Consider the following 24,527-nt stretch of genomic DNA (forward strand, 5'->3'; position numbering starts at 1 on the left):
CCTTTCCCCACAGAGAACCAGAGTCTATATTTTTATAAAACATTTCTAACCAAGAACATTACTTTTCTTAGAGAGTGCCACTCCTTATATGCTGTGGTGAGACTCTCAGAGTTCCCTACACTGCCATCCTCCTCCAAGATTCACATCATTCAGGTACACCCTCCTGAGTAACTCCATCTTTATCATCATTCACTAAAGACTGTTTAAAAAGCAACTCTCAGGTGGGCGGTGGTAACACACACCTTTAATCCCAGCACTTCGGAGGCACAGGCAGGAAGATCTCAGTGAGTTCAAGGCCAGCCAGGTCTACAAAGCCAGGATTGTTACACAGAGAAACCCTGTCTCAAAAAAACAAAAAAAAAAAAAGTCAATCCTCAGTCTGTGTTGGGCTTCCTTAATTCCAATAAAACTTCACGCAACTTCACATGGACTTCTTGACCCTTAACTATGACATGCTCATTCTTTCCCAGCACACTCTACCTCAGAAATCTCAAGCCTCACTTTCACTCACATCCTTCCAACACTCTCATTCCCTTACAGTTCACATTCTGTGGGGAGCTGGGGGAGACTGAATCTAGAGTATCACACAAGCTAGCCAAGCATGGACCCTCAGAGACAAATCTAATGGTTTCTTTATTTCGACCTCATCCAGAAGTACATTTTTTCTCTGTTCATTAATGAGGGAGGGACCTCATGTATTAGAAAGTGGTGATTGGCCAAAAATAATTAAATTACAGTATCAATGACATGTGATAGTGACAGCATCATAGCGTCCACATGCTAGGGCTAGGAAATTCGTGCAAGGGTACACTGTAGCAGATCTAACCAAGAGAAGCCTGTGATACACCTCCAACAAGAACAGGCATGTGCACCATGCACAAGTAACAGCATGTGTATCACAACCTACATGTGTCATGTGCCACCTACAACAAAGGGCTCCACTCATTCCTGGGGCAAGACATGCTGACAAAATGCCATTCTGGTAAAATAAGATGTCTGGTTTCTGAATAATGAATTCTTTAATTAAATTTGTAATTTTCCTTTATGAAAGCTTTCTATGGCCGGGCGGTGGTGGCGCACGCCTTTAATCCCAGCACTCGGGAGGCAGAGCCAGGTGGATCTTTGTGAGTTTGAGGCCAGCCTGGGCTACCGAGTGAGTCCCAGGAAAGGCGCAAAGCTACATAGAGAAACCCTGTCTCGAAAAACTAAAAAAAAAAAAAAAAAAAAAGAAAGCTTTCTATGAGAACTTTCACATCTCCTGTAGGTCATTCCAAGGTCATGTTACCTAATCCATGGCAATCTACAATAAGACAAAAAATCAAAAACGAGAGTATTTAGAAACTACTATAGCAATCGGTATTTCTATAGAAATTCCATATTTTACAGAAGCACTGGTCTACAATGCATTAGGAAAACAAAACAAAGAAACAAAAAAATGGTTCTGTCTGTGCAGTAGAAATCTAAACCCTGATAATATTAAGAATGGCTGTGCTGAGTCCATGGGTCTGGTCTCTCTATTCATGTTTTGGAGAGCCACCTGTCTGCTGGAGTCATTCAGTCAGCTCCAGGGCCGTGTCCTAGTAACCAGATGCACTGGGGTTCCATGGGCATCCCCTGGCATAAGTAAGCACTGATGTACAGGGTCTGAGGACGTGGGAAGAACCCTCCTCATCCCTCTCCCCTCAACAGCACTGACGATCCTGTCGAATTTCCGTTGCCTTCCTTTCTTCCTGCTCCAGAGGCTCAAACAACTCTGGAAGAAATGCAACTAAGTCCCTCAATATCCTTGAGAAAGTCTGTCAGTGTTCCTAGAATTACTAAAAAATGAACCAGATGACACTGGGGTCCAAGTTCCATATCACAGGAAGATATGCAGGGAACATACTTAGTCAATCAGGGTTGCTAGGGCCTGGTAAACAGGCAAGCCAGGGATGATACAAGCAGCACCCGCTCTACCCACATGGCTCTATTTGTACGGAAACACAGGGAAGAACATGTTTAATACTATTCTCTGGGCCTAGCACAGTAACCAGAGAATGAGATTGTTCTAGGATTCCCAGTAACTTCTCTCACCTGAGGAAAGGCCTGGACACCAGCTCATCAAACCTCTCTGGGCCCCACTCCACCTCCCTTGCCCAGTGTGAGAGTTCTGTTTTCATTCTGTTGCTTTGCTAGAACTGTCTGCTTCTGAATTTCAACCCCACCTTTGGTGTCAGCGTCCCATCCACCTCTTCACTTTGACTCATCTGGACATCCAGCCCGGGTTCCTGAAAGCCCCTACCTTGTCTCAGGACACATGTGAACAGCAGGCTGGTACTATAAAACCAAAGCAAAACTGGGAAAAGTCCTGGGTCCCATGTTTTCATGGACTATATACTGCATAATTATTATAAAAATCTTCTAAGAGGAGCATTATTAGTTTATACCTTGTGGTGATTTGAATAGGTATAGCTCCCATAGACTTGTGTGTTTGAATGCTTGGCCCAAGGGAGTGGCACTATTAAAGGTGTGTCTTTGTTGGAGTGGATGTGGTCTTGTTGGAGGATGTGCATCATTATGGAGATGGGCTTTGAGGTCTCATATGCTCAAGCTATGTTCAGTGTGGTACAGAGTGGATTTCCGGGGACCTCTCTAGCACTTTGCTTCTTCCTATTCCCATGGGGTCTTCATTTATCATGGTCTCTTTTTCTTTGTTCTCCTGTCCTTAGTGCATGAGCTGGCTGTTTGGAACCTGGGGCCTATGCAGGGACACTTTGCTCAGCCTGGGTGAAGGGAGGAGGGGACTGGACCTGCCTAGACTGAATCTACCAGGCTGAGCTGAATCCCCAGGGGAGTCCTTGACCTGGAGGAGATGGGAATGGGGGATGGGCTGGGGGGAGAGGGGGCGGGAGGAGGGAGGACAGGGGAATCTGTGGCTGATATGTAAAATTAAATTAAATTATAAAATTAAAAAAAAGAATTGCAAAAAAAACCTGTGTTACACAATTCAACACTCATGGTAAAACATTAAAGAATGAATTATCTTTACAACAAAAGTCATTATTTAGATGTGTGTATGTGTGTGTGTGTGTGTGTGTGTGTTTACATGTGCTCTCGCAATTCTCTTACAAGAAACAAATGCTTCTTAACACAGACTGCTCTGTTGCAGACCCTGAATGCAATGCCAAACATCAATGCAAAGACTCCCCGGGCATCAGTGGGACATGCTGACCGACAGCTGCAGAGTCTGTGCCACTGAAGAACTCACAGCAGCTAATAACAGGTCAGGAACAACCTTCAAAACTTCAAAAAAGCAAATTTTAAAAATTCCTGGAAGCCAGTTTATGAAAGAGAAGAAAAATGAAGACACAAAAGTGTTTAATGGGGGTGGGAGGGAGCCCTTAGTAGGACAACAGAAAAAGTCTGACTCTAACAACAGTAGTCTATAGTATACCGAGTTTATATGCCATTAATCCCAGGAGTGATACACTATGTAGAAGATCTTAGGAGATAGACACTCAAGTATTTAGAATTCCTGAAAAGGTCAATAAAAAATAAAAAGTGTGATTGGGTATGCTGGCACTCAGGAGCCTGAGGGAGGGAGAAAAATCATGAATTCAAAGCTAGCTTGGGCTACACACAGATCTTCATCTCAAAAACTAAAAACGTGTGCATATGTGTGTGGGTGTATAAAGAAGGGAGAGTGTGCAAATGTGTCAAAATAATGAATTAACAATCAAGGAATCTGGGTAAATGTGTTCATTCAGCCATTCTTTGAAATTTTCTATAAATATGGTATTTTTCTAAATAAAATCTGTGATTAGAAAAAACAAAAGAGACCTGTCTCAGCACTGGCTGGATCCCACTCTCCCACTTCAGAAATAAAACTACACAGAAAACACTGTATCTACTGGAAACCTGTAATGTGCAAACAGTAAGAAAGAGATGCTCTGATTAAAGACTGATGCCAAGGCTAACACTCTTCTCTGATGGGCTAAGGCACAAAGTCTCTTGAGAGTTTTGTTGGTTGGATTTAAGCATTCTTTGCAAAAGACCGCTCAACATGAGTGTTATGGGAATTCCACCATTCGGCCCAATGACCAATTGGATGGAGCATTTGTTTTGTGGGGTTTTGTGTGTGTGTGTGTGTGTGTGTGTGTGTGTGTGTGTGTGTGTGTGTGTGTGGTTTTTTGTTTTTTGGTTTTTTTTGTTTTTGTTTTTGTTTTTTTTTTGTTTTTTGCTTTATGGCCATGGTCTTCTCTAGGATATGTGACCCCTTACGTGGGCAGGGGTTACTCGCTCTCTTGTGTTCTTGGGTAGTCGGAGCAGGAGCAAGCTGCAAAGAGGTGTGGCTTGCTGTTTGGTTCCCATCGCCCCTGGGCAGAATGGCAGGACAGTGACAGCTGGATAAGCAGCAGTGTCTACCTTGTTGCTCTGTGTTGTGAGTATACCTTATAGATCCCATTCCTTAATAAATATTACCTGGCCCATGGCCTCAGTGTCTTGCATATCATGAGTATTTTGGAGAGAGTAGACATTCTGTTGTGGGTTTTATTGAAACCACTTAACCCTTAGGACAAACTTGAATATTACTGTTAGCCTCCCAGTGAGGGAGAGGGGTGGGAGAGAAGGAGAGAGGGAGGAAGGAAGAAGAAGAAAGGAAAGGAGAAGAGGGAAAACATTTCTCTATATTTTTAAAGAAGGGTTTACAAACGTACCCTCCCCCAAAGAAAGGACCAAAAGCTGGCCTTATCTTGTAATAACAGGATTATAAAGTGCTGTTTTTAAATAGGTTTAATGAGGCAATGCAAGGAAGATACCGAACGTGTATTGTAGCTGCATGTCAGCAGACAAACGACAACCACTTCCATGTTTGGTAGAACTCTCCCCACCGGCCTACAAGGCCAGTCTCTGTGTTCTAACAGTGTCTCCCTCATTCCATTAGTGACACTGCCACAGCCTTCACCCTGCATTAAGTAGTGAACTGGCTTCTAAGGACTAACTAAGGACTTAAAACCACAGGAATTCTGTTCAGCGAAATTGACTAAACCTGGCCCTTTTACTTATAGAACCAGTAACGGACAGGTTTAAGGGTGTGGTGGTTTGAAAGAAAATGGCCCCCAGAGGGGAGGTGTAGCTTGTTGGAGGAAATGTGTCACTGTGGGGGCTTTGAGATCTTTTTCTCAAGCTTCCCTCAGTGTGACAGTCATTTGACTTCCTGTTGCCTGCAAGATGTAGCACTGTCAGCTCCAGCACCACATCTGCCTGCTTCCTGCCATAATGATAGCAGACTGAACCTCTGAACTGTAAGCCAGCCCCAATTAAATGTTTCATTTACAAGAGTTGCCATGGTCATGCTGTCTCTTCACAGCAGTAGAAACTCTAAGTAAGACAATGGGTAAGTACTAAAAATATATGAAGATGACTCAAGAAGTTATCAGAAAGTGAGCTACTAAAAACACAAAATGGGGGCTGGAGGGATGGCTCAGCAGTTAACAGCACTGGCGCCTCTTCCAGAGGATCAGCATTCCATTCCCAGCACCCACTTGGTGGCTTACAACCTTCTCTAACTCCAGTTCCAGGGCACGCCCCCCCACACACACACATTAGTACACAAAGATGTGAATGTAAGAGAAAAGCATGAGCCTAAATAATGTGCCTGCTATAAATTATCATAAACATACTTCTCATCCTCATGAACCATAGCAATAAAGTATAAAAGGAAGAATGTTTTATTTATATTATTCAAGTCTGAAAATTATTTGTAATAGATGCAGTATAAATACTAAAATCTCCAAACTCAAGGGTTTCAGGAACTGAGAATATGAGAACTACTGCATCTGACTGTTTTCATGGAACCAGCAGTGACCAAGCACCAGCATCACCCACACTGCTATAACACACAGTGTTTCTATCCTATTCTGTAACTAATACAGGTTTCTTTTTTGAAATATTATTTTATGAGAAACAAACTCAAAGACTTCTGGATGATTTTATCTGACTGACTGTCTTTCCCATGGACTCTAGTTCTTAGAGTTTTAAAGTTTAATTCTAAAAGGAAAGTATGACTGAAATTAAATTCGACCAAAAAAACTCCTCAGGCAATCTCAGTAATTACACACAATTTTCTATATTTTTGACAAGCAATGCTTTTTTTTTTTTCAAAAAATGTTACTTTATAAGGAGTTGAAAGATGGCTCCTCCACTAAACTGCCTTTAAACTAACAGAACTGCAGAATTTCCCTCCAGAGTACCTAAGACTGATCCTATGGTTTTTGGCCAGGAACTATGTACACAAATTTTCATAAGGATTATAAGAAGGCAAAATATAGAGGTGTAAATGATTAAATATATCCTTATTCTCCTATACACAACACTGTTGTTTTCCTAAGACATATAATTTTATTTCTCTCAGTCAAAAGACTGAAAGTTTATATGAAATGCACAGTAACAGACTGGCCAGGGCACTCCATAGAGTATCTCTTGTTTTTGCAATCAACATTAAGAGTCATTCTTATAATGGTTTTCAGCATACATTATGACCTTTTAGGCTTGTTGATTTTGTTGTTGTTGTTGTTATTGTTTTGGTTTTCTTTTTGTGGGGTTTTTTGTTTTTGTTTTTTGTTTTTGTTTTTGTTGAGACAAGGTTTCTCTGTGTATGTGTGGCTGTCCTAGAACTTTCTCTGTAGACCAGGCTGGCCTCAACCCCCGCCTGCCTCTGCCTCCTGAGTGCTGGGAATAGAGGCATGTGCCACCACTGCCCAGCTGGCTTATTGTTATTTTATAATGACTTTTTTTTCTGATTGGTTTCACTGGCATTTCCAATTGTCTGTCATCCTGGAAATGAATACATTTTAAATGTATTTCTTTGCTAGTATTCCATCAGCTCTACATTTCCAGCCAGGTCCTAATGAGATACAGTGGATACACATTTAGGGGAGGAGAGATAAAACAATGGTGTTTGAAAACTAATCTATATACTAAGCCATCAATTACTGATGAATAATCATATAAAAATACGAATGGAACTTACTCATAAATAAATGTATCACTCATACAGCATAGGGCAGAAAGGGTGATGATTCCCAAACCCATTTCTACTGAATGAACTTCACGGGTAAAGACAAGACACACAACATTGATTCCAATTGTTTCTTCCTGGTTTCTACCATTTCTGAAAGTCATGTTTCACAGCTCTGTTCTTGCCTTGCAGACATAAACGAAACCCTATTCCACAGAAGGCATTAAAACCTGCAATTTGCATTCACTGTTTAAAATAAATATGCACTGAGATCACCGACAGCTGAGAATGGGAGCCACGTCCCAGAGCAGCACACTTCTCTAGGTTCTCTCGTTACAGACCTGGTCATTGTGTAAAGAGTAAATTATTCCACTAACTGCTGGCAAATTAAAAAAAAAAATCAGGCTTAAAGCTTTCTGAGTTTTACAACACAGTAGAAATGAGGCCATTTTATAAAAACAAACAAACAAACAAACAAACTAATTTCTAATATCTGACTCCAAAGATGAAGTGTTTGAAATATTTATTTTCTATTTTTGAATAAAATAATTCTACCTGTACTTAAGAGGAAGAGTAACCCTCTCAAAGTAAATGTAGTATACTCATTAGTCCTCTCTCAGGGAAGATACTCCACAGAGTGAATTTTCCAGAAAGTCACTGATCCATTTCTACATTCCAACTCCTTTTACTGAAACTAGTGTAGATAGAAACACCTTTAACTGTATACCCTTCTTCCCACAGGTCACAGGGTCCACAGTGATTATCATTTAGGTACTTGGTACACAGCTCTCCTCTGGCCATGCATCAGGGTGCCAGGCAATATTTAAGACAGCAACTAAACAATGTTAACTGGCTTATTCTAAAGGGCTCCATATAATAGTTAAAAATGTTCCCTCCTCACTGTTTCCAGGTATCCTTTGCCCATTTCTTGAATCACTGCTTCTCAACTGTTACTGGTGAATGAGAAATCACCCAAGTAGACATTTTGTTAAAAGCAAGAAGAAATGTGCAGAGTGAGATGAAGTCTACACCAGCCTGGGCCACAGTGGGACTTAAACATAGCCACTTATGGCTTAATTAATTTTCAATTAATTCCTAATATATGGTTATATCACACTGGGGTTCTTCTTAGAGAAAAGATGAACAAATAGGCTATTGTTCCCCATTAATTATTCTTTGTATAGTTTTGTCCAATACAATTATCATCTTTAAAATGTCGCCATTAGTGAGAGAAGTCCGTAGGACAGTCAGACTTACCCGAGGCACGCCTTGTGAACCGATTTATAACTGGAGCTAAAAGAAAAGAGCAGAATAATAGGATTATATTTTTAAAAATATTATTTATCCCAAAACCAAAAGACTCAAATCAGTTACATAATTCCATAATTTCAATATAAATTAGAATGCATAAATAATATAAGAATAAATATAAACCATATAAAATTAAGGGACAAATAGCCAAACGAATGGAAACACATGAACTATGAACCAATGGCTGAGGGGTCACCAACTGGATCAGGCCCTCTGAATGGGTGAGACAGTTGATTGGCCTGATCTGTTTGGGAGGCATCCAGGTAGTGGGACCGGGTCCTGTGCTCATTGCATGAGTTGGCTGTTTGAAAGCTGGGGCCTATGCAGGATCACTTGGCTCGGCCTGGGAGGAGGGGACTGGACCTACCTGGACTGAGTCTACCAGGTTGATCTCAGTCCGCGGGGAAGGCTTTGCCCTGGAGGAGGTGGGAATGGGGTGTGGGCTAGGGGGAAGGTGAGGGGGGCCGGAGGGGGGAGAACAAGGGAATCCGTGGCTGATATGTAGAACTGAATTGTATTGCAAAATAAAAATAAAAATTTTAAAAAAACATATAAAATTAAATGCTCAGAATAAAGCATTTGCTACCAATAAAGGAGATAAAAGTCTGTAAAGAAACGTAACATAAAATCAGTGTTTCACCTATCAAATTAATTTCCCCTAAAGACTTTAATAAAAACGCTTTGTTAAAGTATGTTGACGTCACATAGCTGGAACAGAATAAATCTATAAACGCCACTAGAAAACAGTGCAGCAACTACATCAAGAGCCAGCTAAGCTCTGTGTCCTTTCACAGTCTGCTTCAGGAGGTGAGTCTCCAAGTGCTCCTAGAAAGGGAAAAGCAACATATAAATAGATCTTTTAAGCAGCAGCCGTTCTGAAAGGAAACAAAACTGAAAATGTTCATGGAAAATCAACTCATGCTTAGGTGAAGGTAGTCTATCCTTGTCAGTCTTAGACTGAAGAATGTGTAAGACGTCCACGACATATAGATGCGCACACAGAAAGCTGAGGCTACAGGCTGGTGCATGCCACACTCCTCTATCTGCCCACACCCTGATTCCACTCAGTTCTGGGTTTCTTCTTGGATTTGCAGACATAAATATCTCAAGAAATGGAAAAGCTTTGATGTTCTTTTTAAAATTTCCTTTCTTACAAGAAGTGGGTAAATGAGTGTTTCACATTACGTAGAAAGACCAGCATGTATATCCAAAGAGTCATGGGTCTGCTATGATACATGTTAACACTTTAAGACTTTTAAAGCAGCAATTATGAATGCTGTTTATGCTATGGGGACAGAGAAGACCCAATTCTTCTCAGCACTGTGGTTTCATGAAGAATATGTTGGTACAGGAACAAGGATTTGGAGAAAGGCTATGTGGGGCAGATGCTCCAAGCTTTAGACATCATTATCTCTATGTAGTTTTGATAAGGAAATGCTACCGTAAAGTTTTTAAAAAGAGATGAACTTGTGGTAGATCACATACACACAGCCAGCACCAAAGCTGGAGGCTAATAGAACTAGAAACACTGCCAGAAGGGAGGGGAGGGGCAGGGGAGGGGGAGGGGAGGAGGATGGGGAGGGGAGGAGGCAGGGGTTGGGAGGGGAGGGAAGGGAAGGGACTGAGTTCTGAAATTGCACAGTAAGAGGTCAATACTTTTTCCCCCATACTAATCCTCACTAACACAGAGGGTTAACTTTGTGAAATAACTCAAAAATTCACGTACAATACATAACCATGTATAAGCTGGAAGTAGTGGTGCCCATCTCAGTACTGAGGAAGCAGAGGCAGGCATATCTCTGAGTTCAAGGCCAATCCTGTCTACATGGGGAGTTTCAGGTCAACTAGGGCCACACAGTGAGACCTTGTCTCAATCAATCAATTAGTATATGGTAGCAAAATTATATCCTCCAAATTATCCAAGATACAAAATTCTTATTTATATTGTATATACCACAGCAGTTCAGCAGATACAAATTACTTATGCAAACAACTTTAACTAGGTAAACTATACACATACACACACACACACACACACACACACACACACACACACACACACTGCCCATGGTTTTTATGAATACTTTAAACTCCTTTTTATATCTTTAAGAAGGGAGTCCTAACAGAGCCTCCCTCCAAGGCTTACAAGGACAATGACTTAAGACAGCACAGATTAATCCAACCACAGGAATTCAGGCGAGGGACATGTGCAGGTGAAGGTAAAAGGCCCATCACAGCCTTGCAACAGAACACAGACTCCCTGTTCTGTGCCCCGCCCCACTAGCCTGTTCAGAAGATGAAGCCACTGTGGCCTCTGGTGTGGTATGCTCTCCAGAGGCCTTATGTTTCTGCATTTTTCTTCAAGGAAGATTTCCCACAATGGTCCTATCATCTAGAACATCTTTTCCTTTTGGGAGGGATCAAAGCCTAGGGTCCTGACCATGCTATTCATGTGCCACACTCCTATACACCGAATTATGTTTTCTGAATTTATGGGAACTACTTCATTTGTCACATTGATTTAGAGCACAATCCTGACAGTCAACCTCCAGAACACTCCTGCACAAGAAGTGAAGTCCTACATCCCAGAGCTATGTTCTGTATGACTTTGTGTGTGTTCATGCATGTGTGTTGCTGTATAGCAGAGGAGAACCTTCAGTTTCCATGTTCACCTTCCACCTTGTCTGAGACAGTCTCTTAGAATTGGTGGCTGTGGTTTTTTCCCTCTACAAAGGCCAAGCTAGCTGGCCCACAAGCTTCTGAGAATTTTCCTGCCTCTGCCTCCCATTTCCACACAGGAGCACTGGGATTCCAGACCCATCTCACTTACATGACTCTCTGTGGTTTTCAGAGATTCAAACTCAGGTCCACACATTTGCATGGTAAGCTCTTTCACAAATAAGCCATCTTGCTAGCCCCTGCACGGCTTTCCAATAACCTGCTAGACATTCACATCTACAAAAGTTTATTTGTAACCACCTGAGCCTAAATCCTAACAGTGTTTACATATACACATGACTACTACATGCAGTTTTGATAAATGTCAATAGTAATGTGCTGTCAAGATGGCTTGGGAGGTAAAGGAACTTGCTACACAGGCCTGGAAATCTGAGTTCCATCTCTAGAACCATGTAAAGGTAGAGGAAAGAATAAACTTCATAATGTCCCAACTTCCACATGTACACTGACACAGACACAGACACAGACACAGACACACACACACACACACACACACACACACCATGAACACATATGCACAGTAATAATAACTTCCCCAGCAGAACAACAGTATAGATCAAAGGATTAAGTTTTCTTTCTTTCTTATATTTTGTTTTGTTTTGTCTGGAATTTTACTCTTACATGGTTTTAGAAAACTATCCCATTGCTGCCCTGCCATTTGAGGTACATGAGTGACCAGAACAAAACGACCAGACTCCACCCACAACATTCATGTTCTTTGGAGTCCCACACAGTGGGGAGAATCTAACCATGCTGCCTTCTTCCTCACATGCTATTACTTAAACACTACAAGTTACATTCCTTGGTATGTCCTTGACAGGCTTTCTAGATACTGAATCTACTTTTGAATTGTGAGCATTTAAGCTACATGATGATGATTCTCGCTGCTTGACAATAAATGGGGCCTAGGAATGGACAGTTAACAAGATGAGTCGTGACAGGGCAGGTGGTTTTCAATATTCAAGATACAAAGCAGTGTTTGACAATCAGCAAAATTCCAATCCCTCATATCTATACCCCCCACACTCTCTTTAAAGAGACAAAAGCGGCTGGGTGGTAGTGGCGCACGCCTTTAATCCCAGCACTTGGGAGGCAGAGGCAGGCAGATCTCTGTGAGCTCAAGGTCAGCCTGGTCCACGGAGCGAGTTCCAGGGCAGCCAGGGCTACACAGAGAAACCCTGTCTTGGAAAAAAAAGAGAGAGAGAGACAAAAGTAACAAGTCTTTCCTACATACACTTGTAGGAAGTTAAGACATCACACTTTTTCTGGAGTTTTAATCTAGTTAGCAACATAGGGAAGAAGACTGGAAGTGAGTGTACGCTGGGCAGAGCAACGACCTTCGCGCGTGCTCTCTCAGGAGCCACCAGGGAAGGAGCAGGAGGAAGGCAGGAACGGAAAGGCCACCTCTCTGTGGGAAGGTGGGAAGCCCCACAAAGGAGCCCGGCTGTGCTGCGGCTCGCTGAATCACACCCACAGAACCAATGGATCAGCTAACTTTGATTTACAGTAAGATCCTCTTACTGACACACTACGTTCACTGGACTCACTGTGCTCCCAGGAAACCAGACAACTGACTCAAGTCCTCCTCCACCCTGGAGCATCCTTAAGAGAAAAAGTTCCCACACCTGAGGTGAACTGAAGGCCAGTCTCCATCCCCAGCAGGGAGAGCAGCTCCTAAAGCTGCCTAAGCTCTTCCTCTGTCCACAGAAACTGCTGTTTACTCTTTGTACCCAAGGCTGCCCTGGCATGGAAGGCATGCTGAGTTAATACCCACCAAATGGATCAATAACCTGAAAAGTACACAGAGCAAGCCTCTTTGCTTCTACCTAATTCCTGGGTCATATTTCCACATACAATTGCTTCCAGGGCTTACCTAACTTAGGAGAAAAATAGGTGGAAGAGGAATTCAGTGAAGGCTGAAAAGCAAGATAGTTCACAAAACAGAAGCAGTCAGTTAAAAGCACAAAGCAATGAGACCTGTCTCCAAAATGCACAGACACAGTTTTCATCTCTGAACATGCTGCTGCGGGAGACATTCTGAATCATGATTTGTGCATGCTATCTCTATCTCTCTCTCTCTCTCTCTCTCTCTCTCTCTCTCTCTCTCTCTCTCTCTCTCTCTCTCTCGCACACACACACACATTCACACACATACACAAACCCGCCCCATCTATACTAGAGGCACACTGGATGAATGGGTCTTTTTGCTGAAAAGTGTTCATATGTGTAGAGAGCCGTGCACAGCCGCACCTCAAAGATGGCGCCGGCGTCCGGCCTTCCCGATGGCGGGTGTTCTCTGGGATAAACAACTCCTTATTTGGCTTGGGCGTGGAATCTGGCTTGCTTGCGCATGTCTGACCCTATCGGCATTGTCCATGTGGCACTACGGGGTTGATTGCCCAGTGGCTATAAAGGGCGTGGGCTGGCTTTCCCCAGAGTGAGAAGATGGCTTTCCCCAGGGTCAGAAGATTGTCTCAAGGTTCCTGAATAAACTGCTTGGAGAAGAGCCTGGTGTTGCATCTTCCTTGCTGGTCGAGGTGGACGCGACACATATGCTCTGGAGTAAAACACATTCAACCTTCTTAGATTCTGCAAAAAAATTAGCATCCCTGTCCTCATAATAGTTGCTTTTTTTTTTTTTTTTAAGAAATAAAACACTTTTTATATCTGTTTGCTGCCTAAATAAAAGATTGGGAAAATTGTAAATGGAAATGCATCAGCTAAGTATTTTTGACAGAATACCCAGTTCAGAATAAATTAACTTGCGTCTATGTTTGAAAAATTAAATAAAGTTCACCCTTGAAGCAAGAAAAATTAAGTTTTTAAAAGATCAACAGCAATAAGACAAATATTTTGCCAAGCAGAACACAGTATGTATTGAAGGGCTCTAGTGGCCAGAACATGGCAAGCCTGGCTCTGGTGGGCCTTGCCCTTCCCTGTTCTCTCTGCCTGGCTAAACGGTTGGATTACATTCTAAGGCTAGCCTCCAAGGTCTATTCCCTTATTTGGCCACTTCCTTCTCCTGAGGCTGACCACCAAGGTCCAGTTATGGAAGTATTGGAAGTCCAGCAATCAAAAGTCCCCTTTTGGCTGCCCTAATTAACATGTCCAATCAAGACAAACCAAATCATCCTAACAAGGGGTTTCCCCTTTCCCTTTATAAACTGCCATTAGTCTGTGGGCCATGCCTGTCCCCTCTATCTGGAGGCAGTCCCGTGTCCCCTCCTCCTTGTTCCCTTCCCCTTCTCCCTTGTCCTCTATCCCCTGTCTTTGTCTCTTCTTCTCTGCCCTTAATCCCTCTGGGGCAAATCCACCTCTGTGCTGAGAACTTGGTCTTGGGTGTCTTGTGCTGATTCCAGTCCTTTCATGCATACTCTCTGTACACGTTCAATTCTTGCTCCCCAAAATAGCATTTATTTTCTATTATTCTACTGAAAGCTGGTGGGTCTCTATCAGTCCTAAAAATACTTGAAGATACTCATTACAGGCCCATAAGCCCTGGCCCTGTATTTCAGAAACACCGTGTACTGGCCTCTAGAGGGGACACCAGGAAAGAATCACAATTGCAGGGGCTTCTCCAAACCTTTATTGCTGAGGCATGAATTATAAACTGCACACCTCCAAGTATGCCTTAGCCTTAGGCGGCTGTGTGAGGTGTGGGCATTTGAGGAACACTGTTTTCTGTTGCTGACACAGCAGGAGGATTCAGACCAGTGTCCATCCAACCTACTCACATGGACTGTGGCTGGAAGTAGGACAGGGTGAAATGAAATACAGTGCTTCAGCTTTCAGAATGGTCCAACTTGAGTGATCACTAAAAAAACCTACAATTTTGTTCTATTTGTTAAACCAAATGCCTCCAAATATAACTGATATTTTAAAATATCACTATAAGAAGCAACCAACTAACTAGGAAAGCACATTTTTATTTATGATTGAGTATGATTCTTTACTTTGTAATTCACGAGGACCTTGCCAACCATGCTCTCTTATACAGAGAAAAGAAAACAGTTTCAGCTAGGGAGTCCCAACAAGACTAACCACACAGATGCAAGGCAGGGACAAAGGCCAAGGAAAAAGGTTTCCAAACTCTCTTCACATTTTAAATACTCTCTTCTTAGCAAAAGGACACTGTCTAACTACAGAAATTCAACCTCTGCATCTCCACGCACTAAGCCCTCCTCCCAAGCTTGTATACAGCAGGGACAGCAAGATAAAGTCAACATTGCAAAGGGCTGTTTCCATCTGGAAGGGTGAATAACCCAGACTAGACTAGCAATTTCAGAAGTTCAGAGGTCAAATTGCCCCACATACATAAAGTCCCTACAAAGGCCATTATGAAAAATATAAAAGCTTTGAAATGAATAACTGCACAAACAAGGAGGGGTGTGACAATGACCTCCTCCTCGAAATAGTCCTAGAACATACCCACAGTTGATGTTCCTGTCACTATAGCCGTAACACAGGGAAGCCTTCTGGAATAGACCATGTATAGCAGCGCCTTTAACTGCTCTGCCATGCCACCCCATCTCACCTCCTCCAGAGCAAACAGCTGTCTAAAGATATCTGGTATTTGTATTGCTCATTTCTCCCTACATTGGCTCCAGGGGGCTGGGGTCTTCCCTGGTCTACTTGGCCACTAATCCCCAGCACTTACATGTACACATTAGGACCAACAAGTCTGAATGAACTATGCTGACAGGAAATTACCAACAAAGGAGGTACTCCCTGACTCCTAAAGATCATTCAGACAAATGAAGGAGATAGTTACAAGGTGTTAAGTTAGTGAAACTCACACATTACAGTACTGATTGGAAAGATTCAATAGATTTAAAAAATAGCAAAAACTGACAACCCTTTGGCTTTGTTTCTCTCAAGTACCAAAAAGCATTCTCATTTATGCCCCATTACTATGAAAAGGGAACCTGGATTTTGGTCTACAACATAAAAAATGAAACATTTCACAAGAAAACCATCACAGCAATGGCATTTCTCAGTTAAAGACCAGAAAACAGGATTCCAACACCATCCATGTTTCTGCTTTTCTTAGTTGAGGCAAAATTAACATTCAATGACATGTACTATTTGATGAGCTTTGACAAATGTCCTAAACCATGTACATAACGTCCCAATGCAGATTTAAGCATTTCAACACTGGATAGTTTCTATGCCTATTAGTCAGTTCCCACCATCCCATGGGAACCTCTATTATAATTTCCACACAACCATTGCATTTTACCTGTCTGGGAACTTCATTTGAATGTTCATGCTGCTGCGGCATCTGCAACTCATTTGTTTCTATTGCTTAGTAGTATTCCTTTGAATGAGAATGTCATAATTTATTTCTCTATTTTCCTGTTGATGGACATTGAGTTGTTCCAGTTCAAATAAGGCTTCAGTAAATATTCTCACAAAAATATTTATAGGTCTATAATTTTGTACCTCTTGAAGAAATACCGAGACATGGGGCTGTTGAGTCGGTGACTGTGTGTAATGGGCATACAGTCTTCCTATCTACTTTGTTGTCCTCTTACAGATACAGAGGTAGGTTTGAGCTGCCCCACATCACAGCCAACACAAGAGACTGTCTAGTTAGCCCTTCTGGTGCATATGTCATGGTGTCTCCTTACAACTCTAATCTTCACAGAGCTCTAATCCATGTGCTGGTCAGCTACATTTTTTTTTTTTGTTTTTGTTTTTTCAAGACACAGTTTCTCTGTGTAACTGCCCTAGTTGTCCTGGAACTCACTCTGTAGACCAGGCTGGCCTCAAACTCACAGAGATCCATCTGCCTCTACCTCTGCTGGGATTAAAGGCGTGCGCCACCACCGCCCAGCTGGGTCAGCTACTCTTAAGACTTCTTTGTTGATATGCCCCAAGTTTCTATCTTTGGTTAGAATGTGCAATAGATAAAATTCCAGATGTCATAACGAAAGTGACAAGATATTTAAGAATAAAACCAATAAAAGATAGAAAACTCCTCTAGTGACAAAATAAAATCAAAGAATCTGAGCAGATGACAGAATAAAAAGAGAGATACTATGTTCATGGATAGAGACTCAATATAATTAAAACATTTGTTCTCTACAAATTTATATAATTCAATGCAACTCCAATAAAATACTCACTGAAAATTTTATACAAAATGGGAGTTTGTTCTAAAATTTCTATAGAATAAAGGCCTTCAACTAAGCAATTTTGAAAGACAAAAGGTGGTATTATTTACCGTATCATGCAACAGACCATTATAAAGTCCTACTAATTCTGAGAGAGGTATTAATGGAAAGATAGCTAAATCAATAAAACGGAATAGAGACTTTAGTTGTAATTATGCATCCATGGAAACCTGAATTTAAAAATCAATGGGAAATCCAGGCATAGTGATGCTGCATCATGCTTGTAGTCTTGTATATTTTGGAGGCTGAGGCAGGAGGATGGCTTAAGCTCAGGAATTCCAAGACTAGCCTAGGCAACATAGGGAATGCTATCTCAAAACAAGAGCAAGAAAAAACAATGGGAAAAAATGAATCAATAAATTATGTATGTTGAAAATTATATTCTGAGACTGGTAAGATCGTTCAGTGTGACAAGGCACTTGTTACCAAGCCTGGTGACTTGAGCTGGATCCCTGGAACTCAAGTGGTGAAGAAGAGAAGGGACCTCACCACTCCTCTCTCATGCAGAGACTGGGGGCAACACTTGTCAAAACTTTTTTATTTCAAAGATTCTTTAGACTCTTAAAAATTCTGCTTATCTAAATTATGTCCATCAATATTTATTATACTGGAAGTTAAAATATATACTATAAATAACATACTTTAATTTAAAAATTGCATTTTCCAAAAGAAGCAAATGTTAATGTTTTTTGTGAGCCTAGTCTTAAAAGGCTGAGCCATTTCTCCAGCTAAGAAGCAAATTTTAGTAAATATTAGAATGATTTTACTTTACATTTTTCCAAATTTGGCATGATAGACTCTGCATTCAATCTACTGCATAATCAGATATTACATGTCCTCAGGAGAACTTCACTGTGTATTTTTAAGAGTATAAGATAAAAAATAAAAATGTATAATTTTTAGTATGATAGTTTTCATCCTGTGATTCCTGAAAGGATCTGGGAGTAGGAGAAAAGAGTCCTGTGGAGGTCTCCTGATCACATTGGAAGCTATCTTTATAAGCTGGCGCACACACATGTATAAACACACACACACACACACACACACACACACACACACACACACACACAAATATCCACTACAGTATTCTAGCAAGAAATTGCCAACATTTACCAGGAACTGTTGTGTGATATTTTGTTTGTGTTCTGACAAATAAAGCTTGCCTGGAGCTCAGAGGGCAGAGCTAGCCACTAGTTAACCATAGAAGCGGAGGAGGTGGTGGCTCACGCCTTTAATCCCAGCACTTGGGAGGCAGAGACAGGAAGTGATAAGGCGGGCCAGAGACAGGATCTTGGTCCTTTTGGTCAAAGGATCTGAAGAGGTAAGAAGTCACTGGTGGCTGTTCCTCTGCTTCTCTGATCTTTCACGTTATTACCCCGATCTTTGACTCTTAGATTTACACTTCAGAATGTATAGTGTTTATTTACACAGAATACACTACATAGCAGTTTAAAGAAAGACACTACATGAATCAATGTAACCTCTCAAACACTGCTCTAGAAACAAGCTGAAGTATGATAAATTATGCAAAAAAAATTCTAAGTGTATAGTTCAAATAAACTTGGAATAAATTATAATAGCACTATTTCTAACTAAGATATATGCCTACGTGGTGCTAAAAGCAAAGAGAGCACAGGAAATAACAAATGTTATACATGTGGTGTTCTTTTAAAATGAAACAACAAAAACCTAAAGAAGCCAAAATGGTAAGAATTGTTAGGGTGAAGGGATGAATTTTGTAAATGCTACTTAATACATTTATTTCTCTGAGTGTGTTGGAAGTATCTCATAATCTAAAACAAACAAACAACAAAAACATTAATTTTCTGTTCTACTTTTCTTGCAAGTAAAATATCTCACTATGCTCTGACCTGAGCTCTGTCAGATTAGTTTACGTTGTCTTTTCATGAAATACTTTTTTGTTTGATTGTTTTGTTTTTCGAGACAGAGTTTTTCTGTGTAACAGCCCTGGGTGCCCTGGAACTTGCTCTGTTAACCAGTCTGACCTCAAACTCACCTGCCTCTGTCTCCTGAATGCTGGGATTAAAGGTATGCGCCACAGTCACCCAGGCATAAAATACTCTTTTTTTCTTTTGTTTTATTTATTTATTATGTATATAGTGTTCTGCCTGCATATATGCCTGCAGGCCAGAAGAGGGCACCAGATCTCATTATAGATGGTTGTGAACCACAATGTGGTTGCTGGGAATTGAACTCAGGACCTCTAGAAGACCAGTCAGTACTCTTAACCTCTGAGCCATCTCTCCAGCCCCCAAAATACTCTTTTTGGAAATGAATTTTTGCTAAATTCAAACACTAAAATACCTTTGGAATAATTTTTTAAAGAATTATAAAGCAACTACTATAAAATTAGTAAAAACTGAAAGCCCTAATATTTTCTAGTGTAACCTTTTGTTAATATAGTTAATTTAGATATCAAAGATCTGGGGCTGGAGAGATGACTCAACCATTAAAGGGTAGGCTCACAAATATAAAAATACAAAAATATAAAAATCAAACATCTGTGAACAACTGGGTCTGTAAGCTAAGACCCAGAAGGACCTTTCATCTCCTTCTAAACCATACCAAGATATTTGTGATTTACAGTTGAGTAAGTATAGAATTATGGGTTCTAGTAATAAACCACGAAGTCATGTTAACTTGGAGAGGTATTAGTCTGTCCCTCAATGAGCTTTCTTTTTATAAATACCACAATAGGAAGAAATGGAGGCAAGCTGTCAATGTAGCTCAAAGATTTCCCCAATTACTTGATATTTCAGGCATGCATTCCTGTCATTTAAATAAAGTAGCATTTTAGGTCTTCATCTTCCATCTACCCTGTCCAAAGTTGTTTCAAAATGACTTGTTAAAGCTTAGGTAAAAACATAAGCTTGGGATTATAAACACAAACTCATTTATTCTAATAATTTAGCCTGTTTCTCAAAGGAGAGGGTGGTATAAAAATGATGCTTTAACTCGTGGCTTTCTTACCATTCTTTTGTTTTGGGGGGTTGAGGTGTGAACAAAAACGTCACCTCAACTGTTACCCTGAATGTGAAACCTTTACAGGCAAGTCATGACTGGGTGCCTGTGTTCTCTGCAGTTTGTAGAGCAATCAAAGGTCAGGTTCAGAGACAAAACAGCCTTGTTTTCAATATAATGAAACCTAAATCTATGAGACTGAACTGAAAACAGACTAAAGCTTTTCTATTTCATGAAATTATCTTTAAATGCTTTGATGTAAATAAGTATTCGCAGACTGGCATCAGGCACATCATTTACATGCATCAGAAAGTTTCATTCCTTTTACATTTACATGTATTTCATATTGGGCATTTAATATTCAGCTGAGTTTTAATTTTAAAAAACTGACCACCTACAACTGGTAACGTACGGTGTTTCCCGTCCTTCCTGCTGTTTGCAATCTGCAAAGCTCCCTGTGACAGGTGACACCATTACTATCAACAAGGAAACCTGAAGTGACATCTGATTCTGCTCAAAGACAGAGTGGGAGGCAGGCCCAGCATGTGGAGAAGGAAGCAGGCTCAGGACATGGAGAGGAAACAGGCTCGGGATAGGGTGTTATTTCTGAGATCTTCTAGGAAACTGCATTCAAAGTTTTGTCTTTATTCTATCCACTACTGACAGGCATTCTTACAACTTAGTGATCCCTCATTAAGCATAAATGACATGATTCTCTTTTCTTGCCCACAAAGGTAGTACTCTATAAGTTAGCTCAGAGTACCAGGTACACATAGGAGTACAGATTTACAACAGAGGCTTTTTATGTAAAGTGATTTATGTCTTTATTGTAAGACAAAATGTCCCTCTACATTCCACCAAACTTCTGTGCTAGAGCACATACACAACTAGCACCATGGCTCTCTATGGGTCCTTTGTGGTCTAGACGCTTAAATCTGGACACCAGCGTGGATCCCAGTTACCAGCTAACAGAGTCCCAGCTGTGACATTTACAGCTGTAATCCTCAAAGTGCAGTTTCTGCACTGTGAAGCAGTATAGAAAGCAACCCTTTGAGGCAAAGGGAAAAATGAGAACATGTCTACAGAGACTTCCTCCTCTCTGAATCACATACTGTGGGACACTTCCTCATACACACATTAACTTAATGTATTGGTATACTTATAAAATTTATAAATATATATTGAGAGTATACACTCAAATACATTTTTCTAGTTAAGGCATAATACAGTGAATTTTGCAAAACAGAACATTTCCATATATTTCTAAATATTGTACTTTCAAAATATGTTACTGAAGTATGGGGGGAATAATTGAAGTAATTAGATTGTAAAAGTGGACAGATCAGTGCAAGGCTGGCCTGCATGCTTTCCAGGGCATGAGTAGGTAGCTCACTTCTTTTTTCTTTTTTTAAAGATTTATTTATTTACTTCATGTGCATTGGTGTTTCACCTGCATGTATGTATGTGTAAGGGTGTTGGATCCTTGGAACTGAAGTCACAGACAGCTGTGAGCTGCCATGTGGGTGCTGGGAATTGAACCCTGATCCCCTGGAAGAACAGCCGGTGATCTTAACCACTGAGCAATCTCTCCAGTCCTGGTAGCTCATTTCTTGATCCATTCTCTAAACCCTAAACTTCAGTGAGAGCTGAAAATGGATCACAGGCACCACCTAGCATGACCTAGGTGGGTTAGGACCACAGCTGTCAGCTCCAAATCCTGACTCCACCACTTACTTTGGGGAAGATGAAGCAATATGTCTCTAACAGTCCTTGTTTAGCAAGGGGATGTAAGAAGCCCCAGATGTTCAGAATAATTATTGATAAATAAAAAAGAAACCATTTAACATTAGCCCTTTACAATACTGGGAATGAAATGACTGAGTCATGTTTTAAATTAACTTGACCTTTTGAAATGATGCTTTCGGGGTCTACTAGTACTTAACTAAATGGAAGCTTTTTTCCCTGAAAGAAAAATCCCTCAATATCACTACCATGAACTCTTCTTTCTTGGAACAGCTGATGTTAACTAAACAATGTCAGGCCCAAAACAAACAGACACAGGAATAACTGTACACAGCATATCTTCTTGGCTTCACTTTCATGTGGAATGTGTATTTATATTTTGATCTTTTGTCTTTTTTAAATTAAGAAACATTTTTAAACAGCAGCAACTGGAATGACTTTTATAAAGTTTCCAAACATATTAAGCCACACATGGTAGAACCTACTGCCAGATCATTCATAAATGCAGCACCAACTGTGTTTGTAGCTGACTTTTCACATGCTATTTTTTGTTACGATTTTAAAATTTATTTTAATTAATTTATTTATTTGAGACAGGGTTTCTCTGTGCAGCCCTGGCTGTCCTGAAACTCCCTCTGTAGGGCTGACCTCAGACTCATAGCTGATTTTTTACAATTGTTTTTCTTTCATTTAAACCTTGACCTGAAATTCTTAGCTTTAGTTATTTCCAAAAATTACATAATGAAAAGTCTAAGTCATTTGGAATTTTTGAGACAAAAAATTTGGTCTCATGAAATAATTATACTAATGATCACATCACAGTGAGGGTTTATTGTGGGGGTTTGTCACAACTAGACAGTATGGACAGGGCTGCAAAAGGCTAGAACATGAGCAGAACCAGCACTCTGGCTTTTCCCATCGTCTCTTAGGTTTATTTTATTTATTTATTATTATTGTTCACTTATTATTGGTTTATTATTATTTTATTATAAAGTTTCATTGCAATGAAAAGCAGTCAGAGCAAACAAAACCCTAGAAATTCTAAAACAACATATACTTCCTTTCTTTAGTCCAGGCTTTTAAAATGTACCTAAATGAGGGAAAAAGAATTCATAATATAGGAGTTAATACAAACAGCACAAACTGACATATGAACAAGGCTAAACTCACAAGCCTAGACCAACTGTACTCAGATAGGGACTTCTGCCTCTCAACTGCTTCATCTAAACAAAGGCACCACACACAAGCTCTAAGAACAATCTCTCGCGAAAGAATTAATTCATTGATCCAGAGTAAACTTAAGAGAATTATCATGTCTCTTTTTAAAAGGAAGAAATTAACAAAAGGAGAGAAGGAGACTGGGAGGGAGGGAGGGAGGGAGGGAGGGAGGTGGGTCTGGAGTTCTTAGCCCTTTGCTTTCCACACCCACTTGTTCCTTCTAACAGATGGTTCCTTCCGGTGTTCTGGACACCTGACAGAGACTCTGTAGCCAATTACTTCAATCTCCTGTGCTCAGTTCCTCCCCTCCTCACTCTGAGATGTCCACTGGGGGCCTTCTCTAATGCTACTACTGCTGATAAATGGCTTGCTTAAGGCATCATAAATAAACTCCTAATAGACTGATTCTGTGTTTTTCTGATGGTGTTTGAGAGGCTGAAAAGAAAACACACTTTTTTTTTTAAACACAGCTATAAAAAAAAATCTTGACAGCTGGAAATGTACTGGAATCCATGGAGTGAGATTTGTAACAATAAATAACCATGCAACACTTACTCCTCTCTCCACCCCTGAACAGTGCAGCCTCAATGGAAAGCTCGCAACTGTCTTACAGAAAGAAGCTTGATTTTAATTCAGACAGGGCAGCAAGCACCTCAGGCCGCCACTGTCCCTTAGGGCCCTGCCTCAGTTTCTCACATGCCCCACTGATGTTCCTCTTAAATTTCTCCCTCCCCCTCCCCCCTAGCTTCTTGCTCTCCCTTGAGTTGTTCTGCAAAGCAGTTATTGGTGGGTAACAGGAGAAAGGAGACTACTTCAAGGCCACTGATGTTCCAATTTCAACCCCTAATACTTATAACTGAAAAGAATCCTGGTTTTTAACTGTTCTACTCTAAACATCACAAATTTGTGATACTACTACTGGATTACACTCATAACTAAAATAATGCCTTCAATATTTTACCGATTGGCATGATTATAATCCATTTCAGGATTTGGAGCTACCACAGCCCATGACCACATAGTCTCCTTAACTACAAAAACCGCTTACCTACAATTGTAAGCTGAAAGAAGACATTTACAACTATGCAATGTAGCTTCACACTGAATCACCCCAAAGTGAGACCAGACTGGCTTCCAAATAAAACAACGATAATGCTACTCTGTAATAAAAGTTTATAACTCTGCAAGAGTTCCTATCAGCTAGGTCTCTTAACATGTAATCAGTGCTTGCTGTATACACTGCCCTAACGACCCCACAAACACTAACTCACTTGTCCTTGTAACAACTGTGTGAATTCTGGACTAACACATCGATGGCACATCAAGTGCTATCAGCATGGTACTTCTCCATGAATGCC

The 24,527-nt window shown here is 40.7% G+C and overlaps 1 protein-coding gene across 1 annotated transcript in view; it reads right to left on the reverse strand.

The window, feature by feature from the left end:
- Prkar2b (protein kinase cAMP-dependent type II regulatory subunit beta) overlaps positions 1–24,527 on the reverse strand; it is a 98,624-nt gene that overhangs the window by 68,260 nt on the left and 5,837 nt on the right. The window contains exon 2 of the mRNA XM_059279459.1: positions 8,258–8,293. Coding sequence (XP_059135442.1) covers positions 8,258–8,293 — 36 coding nt within the window. The remainder of the gene's footprint in view (positions 1–8,257; positions 8,294–24,527) is intronic.

This window comes from Peromyscus eremicus, chromosome 14, assembly GCF_949786415.1.
Source record: "Peromyscus eremicus chromosome 14, PerEre_H2_v1, whole genome shotgun sequence".
In the NCBI taxonomy this organism is placed as follows: domain Eukaryota; kingdom Metazoa; phylum Chordata; class Mammalia; order Rodentia; family Cricetidae; genus Peromyscus; species Peromyscus eremicus.